General features: G+C 43.8%; 1 protein-coding gene across 2 annotated transcripts in view; it reads left to right on the top strand.

Moving 5' to 3' along the window:
* The window catches only part of LOC110535171 (divergent protein kinase domain 2A), a 98414-nt gene that overhangs the window by 50389 nt on the left and 35321 nt on the right, over positions 1–12704 (top strand). For both annotated transcript variants that reach the window (XM_036934663.1, XM_036934662.1), the window contains exon 3: positions 11198–11501. In XM_036934663.1, the coding sequence (XP_036790558.1) occupies positions 11198–11501 (304 nt within the window). The remainder of the gene's footprint in view (positions 1–11197; positions 11502–12704) is intronic.

Below are 12704 nucleotides of genomic sequence, written 5' to 3'. Positions count from 1 at the left end.
TGTTAGTTATTTGGGGTTTTTATAGTAGTGCACATCAAGGAGGTAATACTGAAAATATTTTAAAGTATCCTATGTTTCTAAATTGAGGGTCAATTTGCAGATGTCTTTATCAAGCAAATGCTTTAATCGTCAGGACACTGATTGCTGCTGACTCTATCGCAGAAAATCAGGCGTTCCACTTTGTGGGGAGTAGACAGCAGGTCTACGATCCATACAAGTGTTGTGAGGGGGGGAAGCCAGTCCTACGCCACCATATCTGACTCCCTTAGACAGGATGAGAGAGCAGTATGGGCCGGAGCTTGTCCTAAAAGATGTCAAGAACAAACAAAAATCCACAAATCATGACACTCCACATGATGAGTGACGGTCCCGTCACCCAATACAGAAACAAGAAGAACGTGCACCTACTCAACACTCTGACACATATTTACATATTCAAACAAATCACAGAGAACTTCTGTCTGAACTTCTGTCTGAAAAGGCTCACAGGAAAAAGGGGGCACCACGTGCAGACCAACACGTTCAACAGAGGGGAGGATGTGCAGACTCCCAAGGAGCTCTTTCAAACTACTGGAGATGAGTGGATCAAGCATTAAGTTATTTTTTTGGATTACAGATGTCACTAACGAATCTGTGCGAAAAGAATCTCGCTAAATCAACGGAACCAGGAAATGACACCCGCTTGAGGGAAAATAAAATCCCAGTGAACAGACCAAGCATCTGCGACGCCTGTTTCAGGTGTTTGTGGAAGTCAACTTCGATGAAGAACACCATCAGAGGAACATAAAAATGAAACTGGTAGCTGTGGCCAAGTCAACGCTTGCTGAAAGGCAGATTTGTCATGGTCAGCTATAAGAAACTGGCCCTTTTGTTGGCCAGATGCTGAAGGTTATTGGGGGAGGAAGTGCACATCACTTGTGTGCAGCATGGAGTGAGGAATGTTTTTTTGTCTGATCATCTCTGTGCCAGACATGACCTTCTACTGTGAAGGACATGTGAAGTCAATGATCAGTGATCTCGAGCTCTTCAGCTCAAGAGCATCTCGGCTGTCCGAGTATATATACACACTGCTCAAAAAAATAAAGGGAACACTAAAATAACACATCCTAGATCTGAATGAATGAAATATTCTTATTAAATACGTTTTTCTTTACATAGTTGAATGTGCTGACAACAAAATCATACATTTGATTTCCATTGATAATTTTTGTATCAACCCATGGAGGTCTGGATTTGGAGTCACACTCAATATTAAAGTGGAAAACCACACTACAGGCTTATCCAACTTTGATGTCCTTAAAACAAGTCCAAATGAGGCTCAGTAGTGGGTGTGGCCTCCACGTGCCTGTATGACCTCCCTACAACGCCTGGTCATGCTCCTGATGAGGTGGCGGATGGTCTCCTGAGGGATCTCCTCCCAGACCTGGACTAAAGCATCCGCCAACTCCTGGACAGTCTGTGGTGCAACGTGGCGTTGGTGGATGGAGCGAGACATGATGTCCCAGATGTGCTCAATTCGATTCAGGTCTGGGGAACGGGCGGGCCAGTCCATAGCATCAATGCCTTCCTCTTGCAGGAACTGCTGACACACTCCAGCCACATGAGGTCTAGCATTGTCTTGCATTAGGAGGAACCCAGGGCCAACCGCACCAGCATATGGTATCACAAGGGGTCTGAGGATCTCATCTCGGTACTTAATGGCAGTCAGGCTACCTCTGGCGAGCACATGGAGGGCTGTGCGGCACCCCAAATAAATGCCACCCCACACCATGACTGACCCACCGCCAAACCGGTCATGCTGGAGGATGTTGCAGGCAGCAGAATGTTCTCCAGACTGTCACGTCTGTCACATGCTCAGTGTGAACCTGCTTTCATCTATGAAGTGCACAGGGCGCCAGTGGCGAATTTGTCAATCTTGGTGTTCTCTGGCAAATGCCAAACGTCCTGCACGGTGTTGGGCTGTAAGCACAACCCCCACCTGTGGACGTCGAGCCCTCATATTACCCTCATGGAGTCTGTTTCTGACCATTTGAGCAGACACATGCACATTTGTGGCCTGCTGGAGGTCATTTTGCAGGGCTCTGGCAGTGCTCCTCCTTGCACAAAGGTGGAGATAGCAGTTCTGCTGCTGGGTTGTTGCCCTCCTACAGCCTCCTCCACGTCTCCTGATGTACTGGCCTGTCTCCTGGTATGCTCTGGACAGTACGCTGACAGACACAGCAAACCTTCTTGCCACAGCTCGCATTGATGTCCCATCCTGGATGAGCTGCACTACCTGAGCCACTTGTGTGGGTTGTAGACTCCGTCTCATGCTACCACTAGAGTAAAAGCACCGCCAGCATTCAAAAGTGACCAAAACATCAGCCAGGAAGAATAGGAACTGATAAGTGGTCTGTGGTTATCACCTGCAGAACCACTCCTTTATTGGGGGTGTCTTGCTAATTGCCTATAATTTCCACCTGTTGTCTATTACATTTGCACAACAGCATGTGAAATGTATTGTCAATCAGTGTTATTCTTGTCCCTCCAAATGACCATTTTTTTTTAGGAGGTGAATTAAGCAATCGCTTAAAAAAATATATATTTTTTTATAAAAATCAATTTGTGACAAACTGAAAGTGCATAGGGAACATAGTGTTTCAAATTAAATAGTTTTCCCTTTTGAAAACCTCATACGTCGTTGACCCATGCAATGCAATATCCTCAAACTATTTAGCTAGCTTCTGGCCTAGTGTTTGATATGCAATGTGATCTCCTCATAATGAACAGGTGGACCAGTGTCCTGACGACAAGGAAAACTTTTCTAGCTATCAGGCATCATCCGCTCATTGTTAAGGATGTATCCGAATGAATGTCTGTAGAAAACAGCTACTTTGCTGTTATTTTGGCTGCAGAGGGTGTGGCCGGGTTGGCCATTAGTTAGCTGGCTAGCTAGCAAGGGATAAGAATGTTGCCAGCTACCATAGCAACGGAACATAAAGAATAAATATCAAACTAATCTAATGAACGACTGGGTCGCGTCTCTAGATATCAAACTAATCTAACGAACGACTGGGTCGCGGCTCTAGATATCAAACTAATCTAACGAACGACTGGGTCGCGTCTCTAGATATCAAACTATTCTAACGAACGACTGGGTCGCGTCTCTAGATATCAAACTAATCTAACGAACGACTGGGTCGCGTCTCTAGATATCAAACTATTCTAACGAACGACTGGGTCGCGTCTCTAGATATCAAACTAATCTAACGAACGACTGGGTCGCGTCTCTAGATATCAAACTATTCTAACGAACGACTGGGTCGCGTCTCTAGATATCAAACTAATCTAATGAACGACTGGGTCGCGTCTCTAGATATCAAACTATTCTAACGAACGACTGGGTCGCGTCTCAAGCAACCAAAAGATGAGAAAATATGAATTTGCTGAAATAAATAAAAGTATAAATGAAAGGTTTTATTTTCTGCCGGTAAATGTGTGCTTAGTATTGTTTAGCGACTGTGGTATAATAAGCAGGATTAACAGTTTAAACGCAATGGAATAAACTTGCCTGTCTCCAGAGGTAGTCGTCCTTTATTTCCAAGGTAATGTTCAGAACGCCTGCGTTTATCTCTTATTTGCTAGCTCTGTAAAGTAGTGGAAGTAAAACTCTTGGCTCCAGAGGTCTCTGTGAAACTGTGCTGTAAACCACACAGCTCTATAGCGGAGAGGAAGGCTCTCTATCGATCGACTGGAGCAGGGAATTCTGTAAGCCAACACGGCCCTCAAGCCCGCTGTGTTACATGTCATTTCTGAATCTGAAACCCATAAACCACAACTTCTAGGAGATATGGGAGAGAGAGAATCAGTCCCTATGCATGCTTTACACCCTTCTCTTCAACCCTTCTCTTCCATCCCTCCCTCCCTAACACATTTCAAAAGGCAGTGAAGAGGAGAGAAGCATCAGAACTAAATTGAGCTGTGTGTGTCCCGGGCTCCCAACCAGGACTCTCTCTTCAGTCTATTCTGAGTTAGTTAAAGTTTAGTGGATTTCATATTATGCTCCTCCCAATGCCTTCCTGTTTATTCCCCCCACCACCCTCGCTCTCCTCTCTGCTCTCCTCTCTGCTCTCCTCTCTGCTCTCCTCTCTGCTCTCATCTCCTCTCTGCTCTCCTCTCCTCTCTGCTCTCCTCTCTGCTCTCCTCTCTGCTCTCCTCTCTGCTCTCCTCTCTGCTCTCCTCTCTGCTCTCCTCTCTGCTCTCCTCTCTGCTCTCCTCTCTGCTCTGCTCTCCTCTCTGCTCTCCTCTCTGCTCTCCTCTCTGCTCTCCTCTCTGCTCTGCTCTTCTCACTGCTCTCCTCTCTGCTCTCTACTCTGCTCTTCTCACTGCTCTGTCTCGCTCTGTCTGTCTCTTTCCTCATTGTGGAGGCTAATGACTTCAGCACAGTTACCGCTTATGGAGCACTCTGGGGAAAATGATTGGTTGGACACACAGGGCATTTATCACAACAACTGAGAGTGTTTTTGTTGTTGGTTTGTCCACTTTCCTTTTATTAAAAACTAGATAATATCTACGGCACATGGTTGCTTCTTGAGGAATCTCTTGACAGTCCTGCAGCGCTCAATACCAGCTGATTGTTGTGCTTCCAACAGCTAAATGCTACGACCTTGTGAGTGATTTGAGGTGAATGAGTATTAAGGGCCAAAGACGAGGGCCATTGAGGCAGCATGAAGCCCTTAGTCTTTATAACCACTGCTGACACCATCAGAGAGCATCCCTGGGGCATCCCTCGCCTGTCTCGCCTGTCTCGCCTGTCTCGCCTGTCTCGCCTGTCTCACCTGTCTCGTCTGTCTGCCTGTCTGCAGAACAGGCTTATATTCAGAGTTAGTGAGCTAATAATTAATCTGACTCCTTGTCAACAACAGTAATGTTGATGAAGATATGTTACCATATAACACTACAGGCTAGGCTAGGTTACCATATAACACTACAGGCTAGGCTAGGTTACCATATAACACTACAGGCTAGGCTAGGTTCCCATATAACACTACAGGCTAGGCTAGGTTCCCATATAACACTACAGGCTAGGCTAGGTTACCATATAACACTACAGGCTAGGCTAGGTTACCATATAACACTACAGGCTAGGCTAGGTTCCCATATAACACTACAGGCTAGGCTAGGTTACCATTTAACACTACAGGCTAGGCTAGGTTACCATATAACATTGTACAGGCTAAACTAGTTTATATTACATTGTACAGGCTAAATTAGTTTATATTATATTGTACAGGCTAAATTAGTTTATATAACATTGTACATGCTAAACTAGTTTATATTACATTGTACAGGCTAAATTAGTTTATATTATATTGTACAGGCTAAACTAGTTTATATTATATTGTACAGGCTAAACTAGTTTATATTATATTGTACAGGCTAAACTAGTTTATATTACATTGTACAGGCTAAATTAGTTTATATTATATTGTACAGGCTAAACTAGTTTATATTATATTGTACAGGCTAAACTAGTTTATATTATATTGTACAGGCTAAACTAGTTTATATTAGATTGTACAGGCTAAATTAGTTTATATTACATTGCACATGCTAGGCTAGGTTATCATATTACACACTTGATATAACTTAATCTATTCCATTCACAAGCCTAGTTAGCTGACTAATCAATCGTTTAGCGTGTACCTCTGCTTGGACTGACTCTTATACACGCACGCATTCACACACAGACAGACACACGCACACTGATTGAATAAAGCAGACAGCATGGCTAGTGGACTGGCAGCATGGCTAGTGGACTAGCAGCATGGCTAGTGGACTGGCAGCATGGCTAACGGACTGGCAGCATGGCTAACGGACTGGCAGCATGGCTAACGGACTGGCAGCATGGCTAACGGACTGGCAGCATGGCTAACGGACTGGCAGCATGGCTAACGGACTGGCAGCATGGCTAACGGACTGGCAGCATGGCTAACGGACTGGCAGCATGGCTAACGGACTGGCAGCATGGCTAACGGACTGGCAGCATGGCTGGCGGACTGGCAGCCATGGTTTTTCATTTTCCCCTAATTTATTCCAGCCATCTACAGCTGTAGCACTCACTCCTCATTTCAGGTGTGTGTGTGTGTGTGTGTGTGTGTGTGTGTGTGTGTGTGTGTGTGTGTGTGTGTGTGTGTGTGTGTGCGCCTTACTGCAATATTGAAGCTGCTTCCTTCCAAATACACACATAACAAGGACGGAGGCCAAAATCAAATTCGAAGATACATTTCCCTCACAATGCAGCTCATAATGACAACACAAAATGTTGAATTTACCAGCCCTGGTACTGATGCTAGGCTAACTGGCTATTTACCAGCCCTGGCACTGATGCTAGGCTAACTGGCTATTTTAACTAGTATCACAGAACAACTAATTGTTTAACCAGCGTTTACCAGCTCAGTAACAACTCAAACCATCAACTGCCTGCTGTATCTGTGTTTTTATTAAAGCCTGTGATACCAACACAGCCTCACTCTGTAATTTACACTCTCCAATTGAATTTGTATTTATTATAGATCCCCATTAGTTCCTGCCAAGGCAGCAGCTACTCTTCCTGGGGTTTATTATGGATCCCCATTAGTTCCTGCCAAGGCAGCAGCTACTCTTCCTGGGGTTTATTATGGATCCCCATTAGTTCCTGCCAAAGTAGCAGCTACTCTTCCTGGGGTTTATTATGGATCCCCATTAGTTCCTGCCAAAGTAGCAGCTACTCTTCCTGGGGTTTATTATGGATCCCCATTAGTTCCTGCCAAGGCAGCAGCTACTCTTCCTGGGGTTTATTATGGATCCCCATTAGTTCCTGCCAAGGCAGCAGCTACTCTTCCTGGGGTTTATTATGGATCCCCATTAGTTCCTGCCAAGGCAGCAGCTACTCTTCCTGGGGTTTATTATGGATCCCCATTAGTTCCTGCCAAGGCAGCAGCTACTCTTCCTGGGGTTTATTATGGATCCCCATTAGTTCCTGCCAAGGCAGCAGCTCCTCTTCCTGGGGTTTATTATGGATCCCCATTAGTTCCTGCCAAGGCAGCAGCTACTCTTCCTGGGGTTTATTATGGATCCCCATTAGTTCCTGCCAAGGCAGCAGCTACTCTTCATGGGGTCCGGCAAAGTTTAGGGTAGTTATACAGTTTTAAAACGTTACAATACACGACAGAATCAGTAAGTGTGTGCCCTCAGACCCATACTCCACTGCCACATATCTACAACACAAAATCTGTGTGTACGTGTGTATGTATAGTGCGTATGTTATTGTGTGTGTATGCATGTGTCTGTGCCTATGTTTGTGTTGCTTCACTGTCCCCTCTGTTCCATCAGGTGTATTTTATCTCTTTTTTTAAATCTGATTCTACTGCTGCATCAGTTACCTGATGTGGAATAGAGTTCCATGTAGTCATGGCTCTATGTAGTACTGTGGAATAGAGTTCCATGTAGTCATGACTCTATATAGTACTGTGGAATAGAGTTCCATGTAGTCATGGCTCTATGTAGTACTGTGGAATAGAGTTCCATGTAGTCATGGCTCTATGTAGTACTGTGGAATAGAGTTCCATGTAGTCATGGCTCTATGTAGTACTGTGGAATAGAGTTCCATGTAGTCATGGCTCTATGTAGTACTGTGGAATAGAGTTCCATGTAGTCATGGCTCTATGTAGTACTGTGCGCCTCCCATAATCTGTTCTGGACTTGGGGACTATGAAGATACCTCTGGTGGCATGTCTTGAAAATGAAAAACATGACGAGAAAAATAACCTCAATCTAATGGTGACACCTCATTGCTCATTTACAAAAGGCACAAAGAAAAACAAGAAACTGGAGATGAGATGAGAACCCATGAGAAACCATGAGAAACCATGGAAAAACATGAGATGCATGGGTGTCTGAGCTGTGTGTTAGTAGTTTAAACAGTTCTCTGGTGGCATGTCTTGTGGGGTATGCATGGGTGTCTGAGCTGTGTGCCAGTAGTTTAAACAGATCTCTGGTGACATGTCTTGTGGGGTATGCATGGGTGTCTGAGCTGTGTGCCAGTAGTTTAAACAGATCTCTGGTGGCATGTCTTGTGGGGTATGCATGGGTGTCTGAGCTGTGTGTTAGTAGTTTAAACAGTTTAAATCTCGGTGCATTCAACATGTCAACACTTCTTACAAAGACAAGTAGTGATGAAGTCAATATCTCCTCCACCATGAGAGATTCACATGCATATGATTAATATTAGTTCTCTGTGTTAGTTAGTTAGTTCTCTGTGAACATTTAAGGGCCAGCCGTGCTGCTCTGTTCTGAGCTAACAGTGAACAGTGGTCCAGGTGCAACAAACCTAGAGACTGTAGGACCTGCCTTGTTGATAGTGTTGTTAACTTCTTGCGTCGAGCAATCCCGTATCCAGGAACGTAATCATAGCCTCAAGCTCATTAGCATAACGCAACGTTAACTATTCATGAAAATCGCAAATGAAATGAAATAAATATATTCACTCACAAGCTTAGCCGTTTGTTAACAACACTGTCATCTCAGATTTTCAAAATATGCTTTTCAACCATAGCTACACAAGCATTTGTGTAAGAGTATTGATAGCCTAGCATAGCATTAAGCCTAGCATTCAGCAGGCAACATTTTCACAAAAACAAGAAAAGCATTCAAATAAAATAATTTACCTTTGAAGAACTTCGGATGTTTTCAATGAGGAGACTCTCAGTTAGATAGCAAATGTTCATTTTTTCCAAAAATATTATTTGTGTAGGAGAAATCGCTCCGTTTTGTTCATCACGTTTGGCTAAGAAAAACCCCAGAAAATTCAGTCATTACAACGCCAAACTTTTTTCCAAATTAACTCCATAATATCGACTGAAACATAGCAAACCGTTGTTTATGATCAAAGCTCAAGGTGTTTTTCACATATCTATTCGATGATAAATCATTCGTGGCAGTTGGGTTTCTCCTTGGAAGTAAACGGAAAAATACACGTAGCTGGAGATTACGCAATAATTGCGACGGAGGACACCAAGCGAGCACCTGGTAGATGTAGTGTAAAATGGTCAGTCTTCCAATGATATGCCTACAAATGCGTCACAATGCATTTCCTTGGGGAAACGACAGAAAGTGTAAGCTCATTCCTGTTCCATTCACAGCCATATAAGGAGACATTGGAACACAGCGCCTTCAAAATCTTTGCAGTTTTGGAAACGTCAGTGTTTTCTTTCCAAAGCTGTCAATTATATGCATAGTCGAGCATCTTTTCGTGACAAAATATCTTGTTTAAAACGGGAACGTTTTTCATCCAAAAATTTAAAGAGCGCCCCCTATATCGAAGAAGTTAAGAAGGTAGAAACTAGCGCCTGTAGGACCTGCCTTGTTGATAGTGCTGTTAAGAAGGTAGAAACTAGGGCCTGTAGGACCTGCCTTGTTGATAGTGCTGTTAAGAAGGTAGAAACTAGGGCCTTTAGGACCTGCCTTGTTGATAGTGTTGTTAAGAAGGTAGACACTAGGGCCTGTAGGACCTGCCTTGTTGATAGTATTGTTAAGAAGGTAGAAACTAGAGCCTGTAGGACCTGCCTTGTTGATAGTGCTGTTAAGAAGGCAGAGCAGTGCTTTATTATGGACAGACTTCTCCCCATCTTAGCTACTGTTGTATCAATATGTTTTGACCATGACAGTTTACAATCCAGGGTTACTCCAAGCAGTTTAGTCATCTCAACTCGCTCAATTTCCACATTATTTATTCAACGTTTTAGTTGAGGTTTAGGGAATGATCTGTCCCAAATGCAATGCTTTTAGTGTTGGAAATATTTAGGACTAACGTATTCCTTGCCACCCACTCTGAAACTAACTGCAGCTTTTTTGTTAAGTGTTGCAGTCATTTCAGTCACTGTGGTAGCTGATGTGTAAAGTGTTGTCATCCGCATACATAGACACTCTGGCTTTACTCAAAGAGCATGTCATTAGTCAAGATTGAAAAGTTAGGGGCCTAAACAGCTGCCCTGGGGAATTCCTGATTCTAACTGGATTATGTTTGAGAGGCTTCCATTAAAGAACACCCTCTGTGTTCTGTTAGACAGGTAACTCTTTATCCAGATTATAGCAGGGAGTGTAAAGCCATAACACACAAGTTTTTCCAGCAGCAGACTATGATCGATAATGTCAAAAGCCGCACTGAAGTCTGATTTAAAAATATTGTGGGGGCTGTTTTGTTAATCATGAGTCATTAGTGTAAGTGCTGTGCTTGTTGAATGTCCTTCCCTATAACTGTGCTGAAAGTCTGTTGTCAATTTGTTTACTGTAAAATAGCTCTGTATCTGGTCAAACACCATTTGTTCCAGAAGTTTACTAAGGGTTGGTAACCGGCTGATTGGTCGGCTATTTGAGCCAGTAAAGGGGGCTTTACTATTCTATTAGGTAGGGGAATGACTTTAGCCTCCCTCCAGGCCTGAGGGGGCACACTTTCTAGTAGGTTTGGATCGAAGATATGGCAAATAGGAGATGCAATATCGTCCTCTATTATCCTCAGTAATTTTCCATCCAAGTTGTCAGACCCCGGGTGGCTTGTCATTGTTGATAGACAACAATAATTATTTCACCTCTTCCACACTCACTTTACGGAATTCAAAATTACAATTATTGTCTTTCATAATTTGTTCAGATATACTTGGATGTGTAGTGTCCAGCGTTTGTATGCTGGCAATGTCACGCCTAAATTTCCTAATATTGCCAATGAAAGAAAAAAAACATTAATGTAGTAATCAGTGGGAAGATCAGTGGGTTTTGTAATGAATGAGCCATCTGATTCAATGAGTGACAGCCATTAACATTGACATCCATTGGTGTTACTGTATTTGTAATTATAATGGCCTGTTTTACTGTAGCTGAGGGCTCCACACAAGCCATGCTACACCCACATGTCAAACTTTGTGTTTTTCTGTGTATATATCAGGCACAGCCTTCTACATTATCGCTGGGTATTAATCTCCTCTTCCTTCCACCTCTCTTCTCAAATGATCTTCATCCCTCCTATGTCCCCCAATATCTCTTCATATGGTGATGTTTTTCCTGTTTTAAATGAAAACAGGACTTCTTCATTCAGAGCTTTCTGTTAGACCAGGGTTCCAACCCTTCTTTCCTCCATACCGCTTTCTCCTAATAACCAACATCCCTCCTTCCTCCCCTGCAGAGTTTCCCGTCAGACGAGGGCTGGCCGTTCGCCAAGTACCTGGGAGCGTGTGGTCGCGTGGTGGCGGTGAACTACGTCGGCGAGGAGCTGTGGTCTTTCTACAACGCTCCGTGGGACAAGAGGGTCGACCTGGCCCGACAGCTGATGGACATCGCTGAGCAGCTCACCAACAACGACTTTGAGTTCGCCCTCTACCTGCTGGACGTGAGCTTCGATAACTTCGCCGTGGGGCCGCGGGACGGAAAGGTCATCGTGGTGGACGGTGAGAACGTCCTGGTGGCCGACAAGAGACTTATCAAACAAAGTGAGTTGTTATTGGCACACCGCCGGGGGGGGGGTTTAAGGTTGCAAAGCTACCAGTAATTTAATCTTTGGCAGTTTTGGTGACTGAATTCATACTTGACAAATGTATACTTTTTTTACGTCTGTGTCCATATTGTCCACGAATTTCTAGTGGATAGACCATATTGTTCATGATAAAATAGCCTAATTAATGAAAAAAAAGCATGTAATCAACAATGTAATTATTTTAAATTAGCCCCGCAACTCTTCCAATTATTGTCATTTTTCATAACTACCACCAGTTTAGCACCAAAACATTTAAAACAAAGACATTCAAATTATATTTCATGCTGACACCCTCATTTTAAACACCAATGAGATTGACTAAGTTGATGGTTTATGTTTAGGATAATGTGTTACAGCATTGTCATTGTGTTCTTATTTTAAAATCATCTTATTTTATATATTTTACATGTGATAAGGCCACACGGAAGGTCAGAGGTGATTACGGTGTCCTGTGGTGATCTGAAGTACCCAAAAGGAAATTCAATTTCAAATTTGCAACAAGATTTCAGTTTCCATTCGAAATTCAACGTATTATGGACAAACGTCTATTTTTGACGCGTTCATTCCGCACGGCTACCGGGTTGCCGAGCATCATGATTTTGCGCCCAGTGCAGGGCTGAGGAAGACATATATCCACGTTGTCAGGATCTTTTCAAACGTCCAAAATCTACGTCTATTTCTAGTGATCAGGCTGAATATATGAGGTGTCTCTGTCTGTCTGCTGTTTTCTCTGTTGCTATGACACCCAGTGTCTGTGTCCTTTGCATGTTCGTTGTTCTAATGCCGGTGTGTGTCTTTCCTAGCTATCCTTGTTCTGTTACCCCCACCTGCTGTCCTTGTTCTGTTACCCCCACCTGCTGTCCTCTGTCCTTGTTATGTTACCCCCACCTGCTATCCTTGTTCTGTTACCCCCACCTGCTGTCCTTGTTCTGTTACCCCCACCTGCTGTCCTTGTTCTGTTACCCCCACCTGCTGTCCTTGTTCTGTTACCCCCACCTGCTGTCCTCTGTCCTTGTTATGTTACCCCCACCTGCTGTCCTTGTTCTGTTACCCCCACCTGCTGTCCTCTGTCCTTGTTATGTTACCCCCACCTGCTGTCCTTGTTCTGTTACCCCCACCTGCTGTCCTCTGTCCTTGTTATGTTACCCCCACCTGCTAT

The sequence above is a fragment of the Oncorhynchus mykiss genome, chromosome 11 (assembly GCF_013265735.2).
Source record: "Oncorhynchus mykiss isolate Arlee chromosome 11, USDA_OmykA_1.1, whole genome shotgun sequence".
NCBI classification, from domain to species: Eukaryota; Metazoa; Chordata; class Actinopteri; order Salmoniformes; family Salmonidae; genus Oncorhynchus; species Oncorhynchus mykiss.
Note: the sequence above shows the minus strand (reverse complement) of the source record. Positions and strands in the feature narration are given on the sequence as shown.